This window comes from Trichomycterus rosablanca, chromosome 1, assembly GCF_030014385.1.
Source record: "Trichomycterus rosablanca isolate fTriRos1 chromosome 1, fTriRos1.hap1, whole genome shotgun sequence".
Classification (NCBI taxonomy): Eukaryota; Metazoa; Chordata; class Actinopteri; order Siluriformes; family Trichomycteridae; genus Trichomycterus; species Trichomycterus rosablanca.
This window is the reverse complement of record NC_085988.1, coordinates 11,436,527-11,457,146: the sequence shown is the minus strand read 5'-3', so window position 1 is coordinate 11,457,146 and position 20,620 is coordinate 11,436,527. Positions and strand designations below refer to the sequence as shown.

Below are 20,620 nucleotides of genomic sequence, written 5' to 3'. Positions count from 1 at the left end.
CTACAGTATATACAGTGTAGAGAAAAAGTATTTGCCCCCTTCAATTTCTAATTTCTCTATTGTTTTTTTTTTTTTTTTTTTTTTTTACCATATTTGTCACTTATTTGCTCTAAATCTTTTAATCTTTATTATGAGAGTCCTCATATCTGATTTGGCTGCATTTTTACACCTGATGCGTTTTCCGAAAGCAACTCTTCATTTAATCGACACTAAGGGCTACTGTTACACTATACAGTGTATCACAAAAGTGAGTACACCCCTCACATTTCTGCAGATATTTAAGTATATCTTTTCATGGGACAACACTGACAAAATGACACTTTGACACAATGAAAAGTAGTCTGTGTGCAGCTTATATAAAAGTGTAAATTTACTCTTCCCTCAAAATAACTCAATATACAGCCATTAATGTCTAAACCACCGGCAACAAAAGTGAGTACACCCCTAAGAGACTACACCCCTAAATGTCCAAATTGAGCACTGCTTGTCATTTTCCCTCCAAAATGTCATGTGATTTGTTAGTGTTACTAGGTCTCAGGTGTGCATAGGGAGCAGGTGTGTTCAATTTAGTAGTACAGCTCTCACACTCTCTCATACTGGTCACTGAAAGTTCCAACATGGCACCTCATGGCAAAGAACTCTCTGAGGATCTTAAAAGACGAATTGTTGCGCTACATGAAGATGGCCAAGGCTACAAGAAGATTGCCAACACCCTGAAACTGAGCTGCAGCACAGTGGCCAAGATCATCCAGCGTTTTAAAAGAGCAGGGTCCACTCAGAACAGACCTCGCGTTGGTCGTCCAAAGAAGCTGAGTGCACGTGCTCAGCGTCACATCCAACTGCTGTCTTTGAAAGATAGGCGCAGGAGTGCTGTCAGCATTGCTGCAGAGATTGAAAAGGTGGGGGGTCAGCCTGTCAGTGCTCAGACCATACGCCGCACACTACATCAAATTGGTCTGCATGGCTGTCACCCCAGAAGGAAGCCTCTTCTGAAGTCTCTACACAAGAAAGCCTGCAAACAGTTTGCTGAAGACATGTCAACAAAGGACATGGATTACTGGAACCATGTCCTATGGTCTGATGAGACCAAGATTAATTTGTTTGGTTCAGATGGTCTCAAGCATGTGTGGCGGCAATCAGGTGAGGAGTACAAAGATAAGTGCGTCATGCCTACAGTCAAGCATGGTGGTGGGAATGCCATGGTCTGGGGCTGCATGAGTGCAGCAGGTGTTGGGGAGTTACATTTCATTGAGGGACACATGAACTCCAATATGTACTGTGAAATACTGAAGCAGAGCATGATCCCCTCCCTCCGGAAACTGGGTCGCAGGGCAGTGTTCCAGCATGATAATGACCCCAAACACACCTCTAAGACGACCACTGCTTTATTGAAGAGGCTGAGGGTAAATGTGATGGACTGGTCAAGCATGTCTCCAGACCTAAACCCAATAGAACATCTTTGGGGCATCCTCAAGCGGAAGGTGGAGGAGCGCAAAGTCTCGAATATCCGCCAGCTCCGTGATGTCGTCATGGAGGAGTGGAAAAGCATTCCAGTGGCAACCTGTGAAGCTCTGGTAAACTCCATGCCCAGGAGAGTTAAGGCAGTTCTGGGAAATAATGGTGGCCACACAAAATATTGACACTTCAGGAACTTTCACTAAGGGGTGTACTCACTTTTGTTGCCGGTGGTTTAGACATTAATGGCTGTATATTGAGTTATTTTGAGGGAAGAATAAATTTACACTGTTATATAAGCTGCACACAGACTACTTTTCATTGTGTCAAAGTGTCATTTTGTCAGTGTTGTCCCATGAAAAGATATACTTAAATATCTGCAGAAATGTGAGGGGTGTACTCACTTTTGTGATACACTGTATGGACAAAAGTATTGGGACGCCCCTTCTAATTACTGAATTCTTGTGTTTCAGCCAGAACAGTCCCTTATAGGTATAATAAATCACCTATATATTGGAAATTCTATGCTTCCAACTTTGCAGCAACAGTTTAGGGAAGGTCCTTTTCTGTTCCAACATGAGCGAGCTCTATAAAGACACAAATTCCCACAGACATACTTCAAAGACTTGTAACCAGCTTCTCATGAAGAGCGGCCGTTGTTCTAGATGAAAAGGTCACACAGAGGTCACTTGTCTTTGAAATGGGATGTCCAACAAGCTCACGGTTATGTGTCCAAATACTTTTGGCCTTATAGTGGTTTGTGATGACGCAAGGCAGGAACACCCTGTACAGGGCGCAAATCTGTTGTAGTGCTTCAGACTTTAGCCACGCCCCCTTACCAGTCACGTCTGAGTAGATGCCTGGTCGACAGGTAGCCAGGTTTGAATCTCAGCGGTGGTAGGCTAGCGTAAGAGACCCAATCACAATAAAGTATACTAATAAATAATTCTATTTCTAGCTACGTTATTAGACGGGTACTCGGAGTGCCGCGGCCTCCTCCTGCGTCTATTCATTGCTAATAACAGCGTTTATCGCGTCTTGTTCTTCCTTTTATTGCGTTTTCTTGTTATTCCCACATCGTCCCACGACGTACATGAAAGCAAAATGACCTTTGAAGAAGACGTCAGACTGAATTCTCTCTCTGTTTGCTCTTAGGCGGACGATGACGACCCCTTCGCCGGCGCCGCAGTCGCCTCGTTAAGGCCACACGCGATCGGGGAGTGTCTGACCCTGGTGGAACGTCTTGCTCCAGATTAACCCTGACACGTAATTATTTCTAAGACTGAAGATCGACTGACGCGATCTCAATCACCCGCCCGGAGCGTCCACGTCTTCCAGACCTTCCGCTCGGACATTAAGTGGAATATTTGTGATCAGATACAGGACTAAACGATTGTTCTGAAGTGCTTGTTGGACGCTGAAGACCGAACATGGCCTGGTTAAGGTGTAAGAAGGTTCACACCCTGATCACGCTCTTCTGCCTCGTCACGCTCTTCTGCCTCATTATGTACCTCCTCAAGCACCCGTTTTTCCTCCGAGGTCCTTCTCTGAATGCCACGACTGCGCCGTGCGGGTGCCAGCGATGCATCCTGGACCAGAAGGGCGACTCGTGGTTCGGCGAGAGGTTCAACCAGTCCATCCACCCTCTGATGTCCAGGTCCAACAGCGAGCTCAGTAATGACACGTACCGCTGGTGGCTGGTGAGTACGCGTCCATTTATCCATCCATCACGAAGGTCCTTGTTTGGGTTCCCCAGTTTAGAACCTCATCATTAAAGTTTCTACAGGAACACTACGCCACTTTATAGGAAATATCAAGAACAACTGAGATAAAAAAAAATGTGTCTGTGGCTTTAGTACTCCACCAAACCACAGTGAGAGCCACTGTGTCCAAACTAATGAATTTAAGAACCTCATCACGTCGGAGTTTAGAACCTTATTATTAAAGTTTCTACAGGACCACTACTCCACTTTTTAGGAAAGTGTCAGAACAGCTGGGGCAAAAAAAAACAGAGTCTGTGGATTTAGGACTCCACCAAACCACAGTGAGAGCCATTGTCTCCAAACTAATGAATTTTAGAACCCCATCATTAAAGTTTCTACAGGAACACTACACCACTTTTCTAGGCAAGTTCCAGAACAGCTGGGGTAAAAAGAAAACAGTGTCTGTTGCTTTAGGACTCCACCAAACCACAGTGAGAGCCATTGTCTCCAAACTAAGGCATTTTAGAACCTCATCAGCTCAGTTTAGAACCTCATCAATAAAGTTTCTACAGGAACACTACGCCACTTTCTAGGAAAGTGTCAGAACAGCTGGGGTAAAAAAACAACAACTTTGTCTGTGGATTTAGGACTCCACCAAACCACAATGAGAGCCATTGTCTCCAAACTAATGAATTTTGTCCACACAGTGGACTGGAAGGGTGACTTCTCAGTGCGCTCTTGGTGCAGTTCCCAAGCCCAAATATAAATAAGTGAGTTGGGCGCTTGGGTGATGTCTTCAACTGGCCGGTCACCTATACACCTTCATCCACAGCCACTTACAGTACGGTTACAGTATACAGTCTGAGCTATTGGGGGTTAAGGGCCTTGGTCACGGGCCCAACAGCAGCAACCTGACAGTAGTGGGGCTTGAACCAGCAACCTTCTGATCACTGGTCCAGTATCTTAACCTCTAGGCTACAGCTTGCATTTTAATGATTGGATTGTTAGGTTTTGCACAATTTAGCTGTTTGCAGTTTAGCTGTTGCCATAATTTAGCTCTTAGCAATTTGTTGTTAGCATTATTTAGCTATCAGCAATTAATTTAGCTGTGAGCAATTTAGAAGAAAAAGATCATTTTCTGTTAGCATACCTTAGCTGTTAGCAGTTGCTGTTAGGATAATTTAACTGTTAGGAATTTAGCTGTTTGCAATTTAGCTGTTAGCATAATTTAGCTCTTAGCAAGTTGTTAGAATAATTTAGCTGTTAGCAATTTAGACGAAGAAAAAAATTGCTGTTAGCGTACCTTAGCTGTTAGCAATATCCTGTTAAGATAATTTAGCTCTTAGCAATTTAGATGTTAGCATAACTTAGCTGTTAGCGATTTAGCTGTTAGCATTAAATGGGATATGTGATCTGTATATGAACCCACATGAAGCAGTCGCTATTGCACATGTGCCAGAGGGTGTGTGTGATAGTCACGGCTCTCCTCGGTCAGGACTGGAGGTCAGCAGCAGTAGATAAAACCAAATGCAGTTGGGTAACTGGATATGACTAAATTGGGGAGGAAAATTTGAGGGAAAATCTCAGTATGAAAGGTCATCTGTCCAAGAGCTGAAGCTGAGGTGAGGGTGTTGTTGCTTGTTTACGTTGAATTTAGCGATATCTTTTGGTAAATGGTTTAATCATGTAGCGTTAGCCACGTTAGCCGTGTTAGCCGTGTTAGCTACATTAGCATTGTTGTTCTGAGACTGAAGGTGAGATTATTCTGCTTGCTTTCATGATTAAACATGGCCGGTGCGTCGACTCACTTCACAGCATCAGTTACGAGCTAAATCACCATCGGCCAGCGCTCTGATTACCCAGAATGCCCCGAGCACAGAGCGGTTTAATGAAAGCTGATGTGATTGAATTCACGCCAGAGAGAAAATAGAGAATAAATGAGACGCCGTCTCTCACCGTCCCTCACCATCCCTCGCCGTCCCTTACTGTCCCTCACCGTCCGTCGCCGTCTCTTGCCGTCCTTTGGGTGCAGTTAGCAATTTAGCTGTTAGCATCATTTAGCTCTTAGAAATTTAATGTCAGCATAATTTAATTCTTAGCAATTTACTGTCAGTTAAGATTTTAGCTGTTAGCTATTTGATGTAAGTATAATTTAGCTGTTAGCAATTTAGAAAAAAATGATAATTTGCTTTTAGCATAATTAAGCTGTTAGCATTATTTAGCTGTAGGCATACTTTAGCTGTTAGCAATTTAGAAGGAGAAGAAATTTAGCTGTGAGCATAATTCTATTCTTTTAGCAATTTGCTGGCAGCATAATTTAGGTGTTAGCAATTTGCTGTTGCTAATTTCAGGTTTGGAATCAGTTTGTGATGCAGTTTCTGTTTCACTTTTCCTCTCGTACTACACGACTGATCGGTGATAGGGGGTTTCACACTACACCATCTATCACCAACTGGAATCACAGACGAGCTTCTCTGCTCTCCCGAACTATGTCTTGTCTCGAAAACACACACGAGAAGTGACGAGGGGTTAAATGATACCACGTCCAAACATGCACGTCAACAAGTAGCGAGCGATCAAAGTTTGTGCGCTGATGTGCAGCGTAAAATCAAAGAGAAAAATAAATGAATCTGAGTGGATTTGGCTACGCGACCAGCATGGGGCATCTGTTCTATAGTGAGTTGGAAGGTTAATAAATATTTTTGCAATGCAGCGTGGGTATTATGTTTTGTAGAGAACGATAAGGTCAGAAATACTGTAAAGTGTGTGTGTGCTGGTGTATTCTGATATAAACTATATTACGCCCCACATTTTTACACTCCTCCCCTGCGTTTCCCCTCACACAGTATCTTGCGTTCTCATTGGCTGATCGACACAGCACACATTGGCAGTCGGCAGAGTCATATCCAGATATTTGACATGCTAAATATCTCTCTCCAGTCGGTGAGCCGCTCGGGTCGAGTTGTTGAGGAGTTCACACATAGCGATTGAGAGCAGAGTTTTGATCACCGAGCGAACGCCGAGTTGCTCCCGAGTCAGCAAATCTCGCGCTGACCAGCCGCCGAGCGAAAATCAGGGCAAAATTCGTGTAGTGTGAACTAGCTAGAAGAACTAGGCTCACAGCAAGAAGGTTCTGGGTTGGACTGGCAACCAGTCCATGGTGTTTCCTACTTTTTGCCCAGTAAATCAGACCCTTTATACTAGTCTAAATATTAGGGATGTAATGATACCCACGATGCGATTCGATTTTTTGGGAACGAAGCTAACCCACGCCCCCTCCGACACGTGGGCAGCATGCCGTATGCATTTTGTCACCTACACTTTGACGAGTGCAATGTGGATCAGCGCTGTGTACGGAGAGACACACCTTGAGAGCACTCTTTCTCATTTCTGTGCAGGTGCCATCAATCATCCAGCAGACGTCATAATTGCACCAGTCATGAGAGAGAGGCCCCATGCGGCTTAGTCCCGCCCATATGAACAACAGGTCAATCGTTGTTCATGTGACCGCTCAGCCTCAGCCGGCAGGCAGAGCTAGGATTAGATACTCTAGATCCCTGCTCCGCGTGTTTTACCGCTGCACCACCTGAGTGAAATTATGACAAAGTTTTCTTTTATTATTTACATTTTTAGCATTTAGCATTTATCCAAAGCGACTTACACAATGAGCTGAACACACTGAGCAATTGAGGGTTAAGGGCCTTGCTCAGGGACCCAACAGTGGCAACTTGGTGGTGGAGGGGCTTGAACCGTCAACCTTCTGTTTACTAGTCCAGTACCTTAACCACTGAGCTATCACTGCCCTATTTCTCTTTTTAAAAAAACACTGTATTTGTGCTTATCTTTTATTTATCTAAATAATGAATGTCCTTTTATTTTTGAGGTAGGTACAAACTATTCCAAACAATGCTGCACATTTCCCTTTTTGTGTAAAAAAAACTGAAATAAAATAAATCCCACATTAAATAAATAAATGAATAATACAAATAAAGAAAGTATCCTCACATAAATACATTTGGACGAAAAAATTCCGAACCCTGTAGTGACGTCAACCAGGCGAGGTGAATAGCACCAGCGCCCATGGATAACCGGGCGGCACGGTGGCTAAGTGTGTAGCACTGTCGCCTTACAGCAAGAGGGGCCTGGGTTCGATCCCCAGGTGGGGCGGTCCGGGTCCTTTCTGTGTGGAGTTTGCATGTTCTCCCTGTGTCCGCGTGGGTTTCCTCCGGGCGTTTCCGGTTTCCTCCCACAGTCCAAAGACGTGCAAGTGAGGTGAATTGGAGATACTAAATTGTCCATGACTGTGTTCGATATAACCTTGAGAAGTGATGAATCTTGTGTAATGAGTAACTACTGTTCCTGTCATGAATGTAACCAAAGTGTAAAACATGACGTTAAAATCCTAATAAACAAACAAATGTTAACCGATTCGAATCGTGGCACATGTGCACTGTTTTTTAACTGTCTTGTGGTGCATTGTTACATCCCTTCTAAATATTCTTACAGAGCTGTTTCTAAGGCTCTAGGACTCCAGCAAACCACAGTGAGAGCCATAATCTCCAAAAGAAAAGAAAAAAACGACGTTCCTCCAAAAGATCATTAAGGAAGATCACAAATTCTGAAAGTCATTAAAAATCAAAGAGGTCAGCGTTTATGATGTCACCACTGTAAAGAGACTGGACCATGAAGCTAATTAAGGAAAGACTCAATAAAGCACTTTGATTACCCTGAAGTAGACATTTTGGGGTCCAGTTACGTCTCCTGATGCTGCGAGAGCTTTATATAATGAGAACTTCATGGCAGATAATTGAGGTCATGTGATAAAGATGCTTGAGGGAACCGTGAATCCTGTTCATCACAACATCCTAAAGGCGCGGTCACATAAGAAGCGACAAAACCCCGAGACTCGGCTTGAGCGTCATCAAAGTGTGAATATGAGTCGAATCTGCGTTTGTGTGGAATAATCGTCAGATTCAGATTCAGTCTGAAAGCTCCACATGTATCTGTGTTTATCTGGATTTTCCTCAGTTTCACTTTTAAACTTGTTACAGCTCGAGCTTCTGAGAAATTGTGAGAATCAGCTTTTCATAGAAACACTAAACTTCTCTTAATTTTATATATATATATATATATATATATATATATATATATATATATATATATATATATTACATTGTTTATGCATTTTCTCCCTTTTTAGCGCATCCAGTTGCCCGATTGCGTCATGCCTCCTCTCCAATCGTTGTTCATGTGGCCGCTCAGCCTTAGCCGGCAGGCAGAGCTGAGATTCGATACGATGTGTTTGAGATCCCAGCTCTGGTTCCAGCGTGTGTTTTTACCGCTGCGCCACCTGAGCGGCCCTAAACTTCTCCTAATTATTACTGCTCATAAGTTCTCTCCTCTAATGAAATTCCTCACTAGATGTTTTAGTACAATAAGTCACATTAAGTTTTGTTTTCGTCGCTTTTACTGCGTCATATCAAACAGTTCGTCTCATTGGAGGCGCTTTGAAAGCGTCAGCAAACAGCAAACTGGGTCAACGTTCATTCAGCGGCTTAGGGGGGCGCAGAGGCAAGCTAAGCTGCACCGCCACACTCCATAGGAAACAACAGCACAGCTGGCGCAAAAGCAGTTTTGCCGCTTCTCGTGTGAATGCACCCTAAGTGTAAATATCTGGTTATCAGTGTTCTGTAGCTGAAACATAATAGGACAATTCTTATGCAAGTGGGTTTTTTGGGGGGTGGGGGTGGCCGCTAAATTGCCACTAAATATGGAACGGCAATCCATTGCAGGGTTGCAGCCACACCAACAGTTAAAGTTGATCACGTCTGTGTAGACGCTCAGCTGACTGGTAGCACCGCTGAGATTGGAACCCACTCTCACAAACAGAGACGTCAAGAAACTTTAACTCTTGACCTTAAACCTACTCCAGCATGAGCCAGGAGAGGTCGTTTAGCTCTTCACAAGCAGTGTAGATACAGTCAAACCCATTAAAACATAATAAATGGTTTAACGTGTAGCATTAGCCACGTTAGCCATGTTAGCTACATTAGCATTGTTGTTCTGAGACTGAAGGTGAAATAGTTCCGCTTGCTTTCATGATTAAACATGGCCGGTCCGTCGACTCACCTCACAGCATCAGTTAAGAGCTAAATCACCATCGACCGGCACTCTGATTACCCAGAATGCCCCAAGCACAGAGCAGTTTAATGAAAGCGGATGTGATTGAATTCACGCTGTAGAGAAAAAAAAGAGAATAAATGAGAGATCAGGAAAAACAAAAAAACGTGAAGGCGGAGGGGCCACGCCAACCCCTCCTATGTATAAACTCAGACCAGAAGAGATCTGATCAGGTCCAATCTATACGAAATGGCCAAAAGTATGTGGACACCAGACCACTGTTTACTATCAAACCAACATCACATACTATTTTATTTAGGCATTTTAGTATATAAGGCCAGTCCAGCACATGGAGAGTCACTCACTGTTCTCCACATTTCTCCACTTCCGTACAGGCGCAGTCAGGCTACTAACCAGGGCCCTTTTACAGCCTTGAAGACCCCGCCCACTTTTTTAGTCCTGTCTTTTCCCACCCAGCAGACTAGTGGTACTATCCAGCCACAAGTATATGGACACCTTAATCATCGTAGGCATTAATATGCTCCCATATCCCTTGCAGCTATAACAGTCTCTACTCCTCTCAAAACATTGGTGTGTGTTGTGGGAATTTGTGCCCAGTCAGTTAAAATAGCATTAGGGTCAGTCTGGAATGTTGTACAAGATAGTGAGTCTTGGCTCCCTGTCAGTGTTCCAGTTCATCCTCACTCACTCACTCACTGTCTTAACCGCGTATCCAATCAGGGTCGAGAGGAGTGGTGCTGGAGCCTATTCCAGCTTTTCAATGGGCGCAAGGCACACAGTAACACCCTGGACAGGGCGCCAGTCCATCGCAGGGCAGACACACATAAACACACACATACACCTTTAGGGCAATTTAGTGTCTTCAATTAACCTGACTGCATGTTTTTGGACTGTGGGAGGAAACCGGAGCTCCCGGAGGAAACCCACGCAGACACGGGGAGAACATGCAAACTCCACACAGAACGAACCCAGGACCTTCTTGCTGTGAGGCGACAGTGCTACCCACTTAGCCACCGTGCCGCCCCCAGTTCATCCTAAAATGGTTAATTGGGGTCGAGTTTAGGGCCACAGGAGTTTCTAGATACCAAATGTTAAACTGTGTGTTTATGGACACAACACAGTCATGTGACCAACAGGAAAGGTCCTTTTCTAAACTGTTGCCACAACTTGGATGAATGTATTTTGGTTTATAGAATCGATATTACATTTTGTAGAAATGAAGGTGTCCACATACATTTGACCAGAATCAAAAAAAGAAAGATCAAACGTTGCATTTGCTCGCTGTTGTTCTTTTCAGTCTCTAAGCTTCCTGTGTGTAAGCTAAATCACAATGGACCGGTGCCCTGATTACACACGATGCTCTTTTTTCTGTGCCACGACTCTACAAGATTTAGAAATTAAGCTGAGCGGACAGAAATAAAGACGCTGGTGTGATTGTGAAGGAAAGTCTGAAGATTACTTGTCGTGGTTGCGGTTGGGGGGAGGTTTGGGGTCTGATTTAAGGGCTGTGTTTCAATCAGAGTGAGTGACAGGGTTAAAAGAGAAACACATTTAGAACAGTTCCTAAGGAAATGCATTTCTGTCTCAGAATGAAAAAGCCTCGAGTGACTTCTTACTCCAAAAATGCACCCATCCATTTCTTATCTGCACCCCTCCACTCTTCATCTGCACCCATCCACTCATCCTTTCATCTGCACCCATCCACTCAACCTTTCATCTGCACATCCAGCAAAGAAGAGCACACGGGGGAAGGACTGAGTAGAAGATGTACGTCTGTAAGTGCAGATAAATGGATTTACAGACATATGGATGGATTTATCACATACTGGATGGGAGGGAGACATAAAGGGATTGATCTGTGGTGGGGTGGATGAGGATGGAGGGATGGAGGGAGAGAGGGATTGATGGATGGATGAATGGATAAAAGGATGGATGGACGGATGGATGGACTGATGGAAGGATGGACGGGTGGATGGATGTACCAAGTCATATCAGGCTGAATGGTTGGTTAAAAGAAAAGAAGAATTAATTAAGGGATAGATGATTAGTGCAATATGTGGGGAGATAGGAATGATGGATGGTTGGATGGATGTATTAATGGATGGATGGGTAAATAGAAGGATGGATGGGTGGATGGATAGATAATAGATGGATGGATGGATGAATGGATGGGTGGATAGATAATAGATGGAAGGATGGATGGATGGATGTATAGATAATAGATGGATAAATGGATGGATGGATAGATAATAGATGGATGGATGGATGGATGGATAGATAATAGATGGATAAATGGATGGATGGATAGATAATAGATGGATAAATGGATGGATGGATAGATAATAGATGGATAAATGGATGGGTGGATAGATAATAGATGGATAAATGGATGGGTGGATAGATAATAGATGGATGGATGGATGGATGGATAGATAATAGATGGATGGATGGATGGATGGATAGATAATAGATGGATGGATGGATAGATAATAGGTGGATGGATGGATAGATGAATAAATAATAGATGGAAGGATGGATGGATAGATAATAGATGGATAGATGGATGGATGGGTGGATAGATAATAGATGGATGGATGGATGGGTGGATAGATAATGGATGGAAGGATAGATGGATGGGTGGATAGATAATAGATAGATGGATGGGTGGATAGATAATAGATGGATGGGTGGATAGATAATGGATGGATGGATAGATAATAGATAGATGGATGGATGGGTGGATAAATAATGGATGGATGGAAGGATGGATGGATGGGTGGATAGATAATAGATGGATGGATGGGTGGATAGATAATAGATGGATGGATGGATGGATAGATAATAGATAGATGGATGGATGGGTGGATAGATAATGGATGGATGAATAGATAATGGATGGATGGATGATAGATAATGGATGGATGGATAGATAATAGATAGATGGATGGATGGATGGATGGTCAGATGGATGGATGGATGGTCAGATGGATGGATGGATGGATGGTCAGATGGATGAATAGATAATAGATAGATGGATGGATAGATGGATGCATGGATAGATAATAGATGGATGGATGTACCAAGTCATATCAGGCTGAATGGTTGGTTAAAAGAAAATAAGAATTCATTAAGGGATAGATGATTAGTGCAATATGTGAATAGATATGAATGATGGATAGATGGATGGATAAATGGATGGATGGATAAATGGATGGATGGATGGATAGATAATAGATGGATGGATGGATGGGTGGATAGATAATGGATGGAAGGATAGATAATAAATAGATGGATGGATGGGTGGATAGATAATGGATGGAAGGATGGATGGATGGATGGATGGGTGGATAGATAATAGATAGATGGGTGGATAGATAATGGATGGATGGATAGATAATAGATAGATGGATGGATGGGTGGATAAATAATGGATGGATGGAAGGATGGATGGATGGGTGGATAGATAATAGATGGATGGATGGGTGGATAGATAATGGATGGATGGATGGATAGATAATAGATAGATGGATGGATGGGTGGATAGATAATGGATGGATGGATAGATAATAGATAGATGGATGGATGGGTGGATGGATGAATAGATAATGGATGGATGGATGATAGATAATGGATGGATGGATAGATAATAGATAGATGGATGGATGGATGGATGGTCAGATGGATGGATGGATGGTCAGATGGATGGATGGATGGATGGATGGTCAGATGGATGAATAGATAATAGATAGATGGATGGATAGATGGATGCATGGATAGATAATAGATGGATGGATGTACCAAGTCATATCAGGCTGAATGGTTGGTTAAAAGAAAATAAGAATTCATTAAGGGATAGATGATTAGTGCAATATGTGGATAGATATGAATGATGGATAGATGGATGGATGGATAAATGGATGGATGGATAAATGGATAAATGGATGGATGGATGGATTAATGGAAGGAGACAGGGAGAGACAGATGGAGTAATATTTAGGTGGATGAATAGATGGATTGATGAAATGTGGGATGGATGATGGACTGATTCAATAATGGATGGATGCAGAGGGACACAGAGATAAGAATGAGTGGATTAACAATGTCCACATATGGATTATTTAATAAAGATGAAAGAGAATGAACACATCACACACTACAGATTCTGCTTTTTACTGTGTTTTACAAATCGTCCCAACTTTTTTTTGGAGATGAGGTTTTTAAATGAAACAAATGAAATGTACAGTTATCAGGTTAACTTGTAATACTGGGGTGACAGACACCGATCGTCCTCCCATGTTACACCAACCACAGCTACACGTCCTCCATCACCACACCCATTTTCCTCTCCTCAGCAGAACTCTCATCCCTCTTCTGCACATGCTCAAACCATCTCATCCTCCAAACGTCCTCCCTGCTCCGTCCCTCTAATCCCGTCCATCCTCGTCCCTCCTGAAGAGAATCCCAGCATGTTTGTTTCCGGCACATCACAGCCAACATACAACATATTAGTGTTCCTGATACTCTACACCCCCCACACTCCCCACTCCACCCTGCCTGCGCTATTTATGTTTATCCGCTGATGTAAACAAAACCAGCGTCTCTATCAGAACGTTTCCATGGTGTGGATTTTGATGAGCGACTCTAGAGATCGTTGTACGTGAGAAGATACGAAACCCGGAATCAAGGTGTAGAAACGAACTCTGACTTTTAATTAATCCCTGAGGGTTACACAGCTAACGGCTCAGGATTGAGCTTTGGGGAACTACTTCTACTGGCTCTTTATTCCGAACGTTTCTCCCCTTCCCTTCACATTCAGTTCTTGATGGAAAACAAAGATTTAGGGATGTTTGTCCCGTCCACTTAGAAATAAGGTTTGATTCAGGATTGATCCCAGCTGTGTTTCAATCAGAGAAACAGGATTTCAGCCTTTTCTGTTTTTCATCCTATGCCGAAAATGTCTCCCCCTCCCACCCCTTCCACATGAACCTTTCATCCTTTCATCTGCCGGTCCATCACCTCCGTCCCACATCAGTCAGACGGCAGAGAAAAACATCAGATTTCAATCTTTGCTACACCGAAGGGACTCGGTAGATCGGAAGGACGGGAATAGAATCAATTAGATGTCGAGCTGATGGAATTTAGCAGATCTGATTAGCATAAAGGGTGGCAAGAAGGTCCTGGGTTCGATTCCCAGGTGGAAGTTTGTGTCTGTGTGGGTTTCCTCTGGGAGCTCTGGTTTCCTCCCACAGTACAAAGACGTGCAGTCAGGAGTGCGTGGGTGTTTGGTTGCCCTATGATGGACTGGTGTTTCCTGCCTTTCGTCCAGTGAAACTGCACCCACCACGACCCTGAATAGGATAAAGCGCTGGTAAAACAGACAGTGAATGAATGAATGAATAATCAGCATTAAGATCTGAGTGACTTCTGGCCAGACAGTTGGGTTGAAATACAGAGGAACCTTGAGAGAGAAGTGTACCAAGACCGGTAGTTCAGTAATTGTCCACTAGCGGGCGCACGTCTCTCTGTTTACATGAGTGATAGGCTTTATTTTGTCGGGAGTCTCACTTTGTTCTCGCCTTTTCTCTGTGTTTTATGATACATTTTTGCAAGTTTTAGTGCTTAGTAGAGATGTAACGATACACTCTACCCACGATGCAATACAATTCATGATACTGGGATCACGATATGATTTTTTTTAATAAAATGAAATGGTTATGTTGTTACGTTATTATTATTAAAGTTTCCTTTAATTATTTCTCTTTAAAAAAAAATATGAAATAAAAGACTGTATTTGTGTTTATCTTTTATTTATCTAAATAATGAATGTCCTATTATTTCTGAGGTTGGAACAAACTATGCAAAACAGTGCTTATTGTGTAAAATTTTAAAACACCCCACATTATATAAATAAATGAATAATACAGATGAAGAAAGTATCCTTACATAAACACATTTGGCTGGAAAATAACTTTTTTACCTGACAACTTTGTGAAGTGCCGTCAACCAGGCGAGGTGAATAGCACCAGTGCCCTCTGCTGTTTAAAGTGAATATCGATTCATCTTAAATGAATAACCGATTCAACGAGAACGGTGCTGCGAAGTCGGAGGCCAGTCAAATAACCATGCAAACTCTGTCCACTGTCAGAAGCATTTACAATGGGCACAGAGGCATCAGAACTGGACATTGGAGCAATAAAAGGAGCTGCTGGTAACATCCTGGTACCCTTCACATGTCTCGTGGAGTCAATGTCATTGTTGTCTATTAATAATGTTTGTGTGTGTATAATATACACACTATGTGACCAAAAGTATCTGGACACCTGAGCATGAGTTTGTTGTGACCTCTGTGTGATCTTTTCATCTAGAACAACAGCCGCTCTTCTGAGAAGCTTCTCACAAGACAAGACAAGTACGTCTGTGTGTGGGAATTTGTGCCCATTTAGTCAAGAAAGCCTCAGTCGATGTTCCGGTTCATTCCAGAGCTGTTCAGTAAGGGCTGAGGACACTGGAGTGTCTTTAAATCGAGCTTGCTTTGTGCTGGAACAGGAAAGGGCCTTCCCTAAGCTGTTACTGCAACGTTGGAAGCATAGAATGTCCTTAATATAATTGATTTATTACACCTGTTAGTGATTGCTGGTCCTGAAACACATGAATTCAATAGTTAGAAGGGGCGTCCCAATACTTTTTTGTCTATATGGTGTATATATTATTTATACACGTCACTGAACCATTAAACAGACGTTTAAACACGGTCACATGATAAATGTTTTTAATTTTGTTGTAGTACCATCTGGACCTCAGCAGTGCGACTATAAAAGTCAAAATGACTTTAACTTGACAAGGTCCAACCAACATACACAACAGTACTGTAAATAATTAATGGCCCAGAGTTTAGCCTTGTGGAACACCGCAGCTAGAGATATTATATACACCGATCAGCCATAACATTAAAACCACCTCCTTGTTTCTACACTCACTGTCCATTTTATCAGCTCCACTTACCATATAGAAGCACTTTGTAGTTCTACAATTACTGACTGTAGTCCATCTGTTTCTCTGCATGCTTTGTTATCCCCCTTTCATGCTGTTCTTCAAAGGTCAAGACCCCCACAGGACCACCACAGAGTAGGTATTATTTAGCTGGAGTTTTTAAACACCTCACTGTCACTGCTGGACTGAGAATAGTCCACCAACCAAAAATATCCAGCCAACAGCGCCCCGTGGGCAGCGTCCTGTGACCACTGATGAAGGTCTTGAAGATGACCAACTCAAACAGCAGCAATAGATGAGCGATCGTCTCTGACTTTACATCTACAAGATGGACCAACTAGGTAGGGGTGTCTAATAGAGTGGACAGTGAGTGAACATGGTATTTTAAAACTCCAGCAGCGCTGCTGTGTCTGATCCACTCATACCAGCACAACACACACTAACACACCACCACCATGTCAGTGTCACTGCAGTGCTGAGAATGATCCACCACCTAAATAATATCTGCTCTGTGGTGGTCCTGTGGGGGTCCTGATCATTGAAGAACAGGGTGAAAGCAGGCTAACAAAGCATGCAGAGAAACAGATGGACTACAGTCAGTAATTGTAGAACTACAAAGTGCTTCTATATGGTAAGTGGAGCTGATAAAATGGACAGTGAGTGTAGAAACAAGGAGGTGGTTTTAATGTTATGCCTGATTGGTGTAAGTGTGTGATACTTTCTTTGTGAATGTTGCTGTACATCAGTGACTCTCCTCAGTGGAGATCCTCTTGTCAGGTTTTAGCTCGGTGGGTTTGTACTAAACCTGCGTTCGTTACTTTTCTCCTCTGATTCAGTTCCTAAGAGGAGAAAGAAGGAGCAGAAAGTTTTGTCGTCTTTTTAAAACAGGGCTTTGATGTGAAGTCTCGGCTGTGTTTCATTTACAGTAGTGTAGGAAATGTAAATAAAATAGAGAGAGAGAGAGAGAGCAGGTTATACAAGTTCCCTCAACAGAAAATGTGGCTTTTTATTCACTGTGAGTGTTACTTCAAAAGTGTGTTTCTCACTCATTCACCCACTCAGTCACCCACTCATTCACCCACTCACTCAACAACTCAGTCACCCAATTATTTACCCAATGAATTACCCACTTATTCATACAATCATTCACCCACTCACTCAATTACTCATTTAGCCACTCATTCACCCACTCACTCAACAACTCAGTCACACAATTTTTTACCCACTCATTCACCCACTTTTTTACCCACTCATTCACCCACTTATTTACCCACTCATTCACCCACTTATTTACCCACTCATTCACCCACTGATTTACCCATTCACCCACTTATTCACCCACTCAGTCACCCAATTATTCGCCCACTCAGTCACCCACTGATTTACCCATTCACCCACTTATTCACCCACTCAGTCACCCAATTATTTACCCAATTATTCACCCCCTCCTTCACCCAGTTATTCACCCACTCACTCACCCACTTAATTACCCAATTATTCACCCACCCACTCAGTCACCCACTCACCCATTCAACCACTTTTTCACTCACCCAGTCACTCAATTATTCACCCACTCATTCACACACTGTCACCCAATTACTCACTCAATTATTCACTTACCCACTCACCCACCCAAATATTCAACCAATTTTTCACTCACTCAGTCACTCAATTATTCACACTCATTCACCCACTCATTCACACAGTCACCCAATTATTCACTCAATTTTTCACCCACCCATTCACCCACTCATTCACACACTCATTCACCCACCACGTCACCCAATTATTCACTCAATTATTCACCCACTTATTCACACACCACGTCACCCAATTATTCACTTAATTATTCACCCACTCATTCACACACCACATCACCCAATTATTCACTCAATCATTCACCCACTCATTCACACACTGTCACCCAATTATTCACTCAATTTTTCACCCACCCATTCACCCACTCATTCACACACTCATTCACACACCACGTCACCCAATTATTCACTTAATTATTCACCCACTCATTCACACACCACGTCACCCAATTATTCACTTAATTATTCACCCACTCATTCACACACCACATCACCCAATTATTCACTCAATCATTCACCCACTCATTCACACACTGTCACCCAATTATTCACTCAATTTTTCACCCACCCATTCACCCACTCATTCACACACTCATTCACACACCACGTCACCCAATTATTCACTCAATTATTCACCCACTCATTCACACACCACGTCACCCAATTATTCACTTAATGATTCACCCACTCATTCACACACCATGTCACCCAATTATTCACCCACTAATTCACCCACTCATTCACCCAATTATTCACTCATTCATTCACACACCACGTCACCCAATTATTCACTCAATTATTCACCCACTCATTCACACACCATGTCACCCAATTATTCACCCACTCATTCACCCAATTATTCACCCACTCATTCACACACCACGTCACCCAATTATTCACCCACTCATTCACACACCACGTCACCCAATTATTCACCCACTAATTCACCCACTCATTCACCCAATTATTCACTCATTCACCCAATTATTCACACTCTCAATCACCCACTTATTCATCATTCTTTCACCATCCATTTTTCTATTGATCCATCCATTCATCTATTGATCCATCCATGATCCATTTATTCTTCTATCAATCCATCCACCTTGCTTTGTATAATCTTATTAAAACATTAGATGAAACTCTGGTTGACGTCTTGATTTGTGTGTGTATGTTTGGTGTAGTTGTTGCAGGACGAGACCAATCCAGCCAGTCTGAGCATGGTGCTGGACAAGTTATTTAAGATCATTCCTGGAGACGAGCGCTACATGGATGCCGGACCTTCTCGATGTCGTTCATGCTCAGTCGTAGGAAACTCTGGAAATCTGCGCTCATCCAATTACGGCAGTCTCATCGACTCCAGCGAATTCGTTATCCGGTAAGAACGAACACATGAATAACACATTCATTCATTCATTAGACTATCCCAATTACTCACTCACACCTCAGCACAATTTAGTAAAAACTAGGGCTGTCGAAGTTAACGCGATAATAACGCATTAACGCGATCTTAATTTAACGCGATTAAAGAAATTAGTGCCGTTAACGCAAATTCTAGTTCATGTTGACACTTGACTGGTAGAACAAACGTTTTAATGTCGGACTTGCCACCGTTTTTCATTTGCGGTTTGTTAACATAATGTAACCGAGCGTTGTAGTGATGCAATTGCTTAATAAAGAAATAAATACACGCTATATTCACAAGTTGTCGGGAGCAGAACACTTTATTACACTTAATTAACTTCTTCTTCTGTACCGAATACCGGAAAGCTGAGTCAAGCACGTTAGTTCATGAACTATGGAAGCCCCAAAGGGTCAAAACACACTCACTTCGTGTAGAAACGTCCATCAAACCATTGTCACAATACTGATGGAGAAATTCTAACCTACAATCTGACATTTACTGCTTAGTATGTGAGTGAATAAAACTCCCTTACAGTTTTCTCTTGTCCCAGCAGTTTTTTAACATTAGTACATTTAGCATAAAATGTGTTCACCATTTTAATTGTAACATTTAACTTAAAAATCCTTGTTTTCTATAACATTTACACAGATTTTTTTAATGCGATTAATCGCGATTAACTATATGAAATTCTGAGATTAATCGCGATTAAAATTTTTAATCGTTTGACAGCCCTAGTAAAAACTATTTATCTACTGGCATGGTGACGTTTGAACTCAGGTTCCCAGCAATCTGGTGCTGTGCAGCACCCACACAACCTGCTACAATCCATTGCGGGGCCTTGGCCCACCGCCTCCCTCAGACATAGCCAATCATGTCTGTATGCAGGCACCTGACCATCCCATAGCCCCACTGGGGATTCAAACCCTGGATTCCAATAGTAGTTGCACCTGTAACATTATATTATTGTATAGGGAAACATATGGGTTCATTTTACCTGTGGTTTAAGACGTCCGGCATTTGTGATCTTAGCTCATAGATCGATTGTAAATTAACCAGAGTTTTAAGTCTTCTTTATCTTTAAATAATTGCTCTCATGGTGGTTCACTGGAGTCCCAGAACCTTAGAAGTGGCTCATTTTTCTTATTTTTTTAATTATTATTATTATTTACAGTTACAGAATGTCCTGCTTGTTAAAACCGTGTTGATGTTTACACACACCAGGGCTGCAGTAACCACACCTGGGCGTGTCTAGTCTCATTAAACCCGATTATCAGATGCAATGATGCGCCGGTGCTTTCATACAACTTCAGAAGAACTGAAGCAGACAG

At 42.5% G+C, this 20,620-nt stretch overlaps 1 protein-coding gene across 1 annotated transcript in view; it reads left to right on the top strand.

The window, feature by feature from the left end:
- Positions 1 to 2,885: 2,885 nt before the first annotated feature.
- LOC134302679 (CMP-N-acetylneuraminate-beta-galactosamide-alpha-2,3-sialyltransferase 1-like) overlaps positions 2,886 to 20,620 on the top strand; it is a 33,987-nt gene continuing 16,252 nt past the window's right edge. The window contains exons 1-2 of the mRNA XM_062988199.1: positions 2,886 to 3,155; positions 19,072 to 19,265. Of these exons, the coding sequence (XP_062844269.1) occupies positions 2,886 to 3,155; positions 19,072 to 19,265 (464 nt within the window). The remainder of the gene's footprint in view (positions 3,156 to 19,071; positions 19,266 to 20,620) is intronic.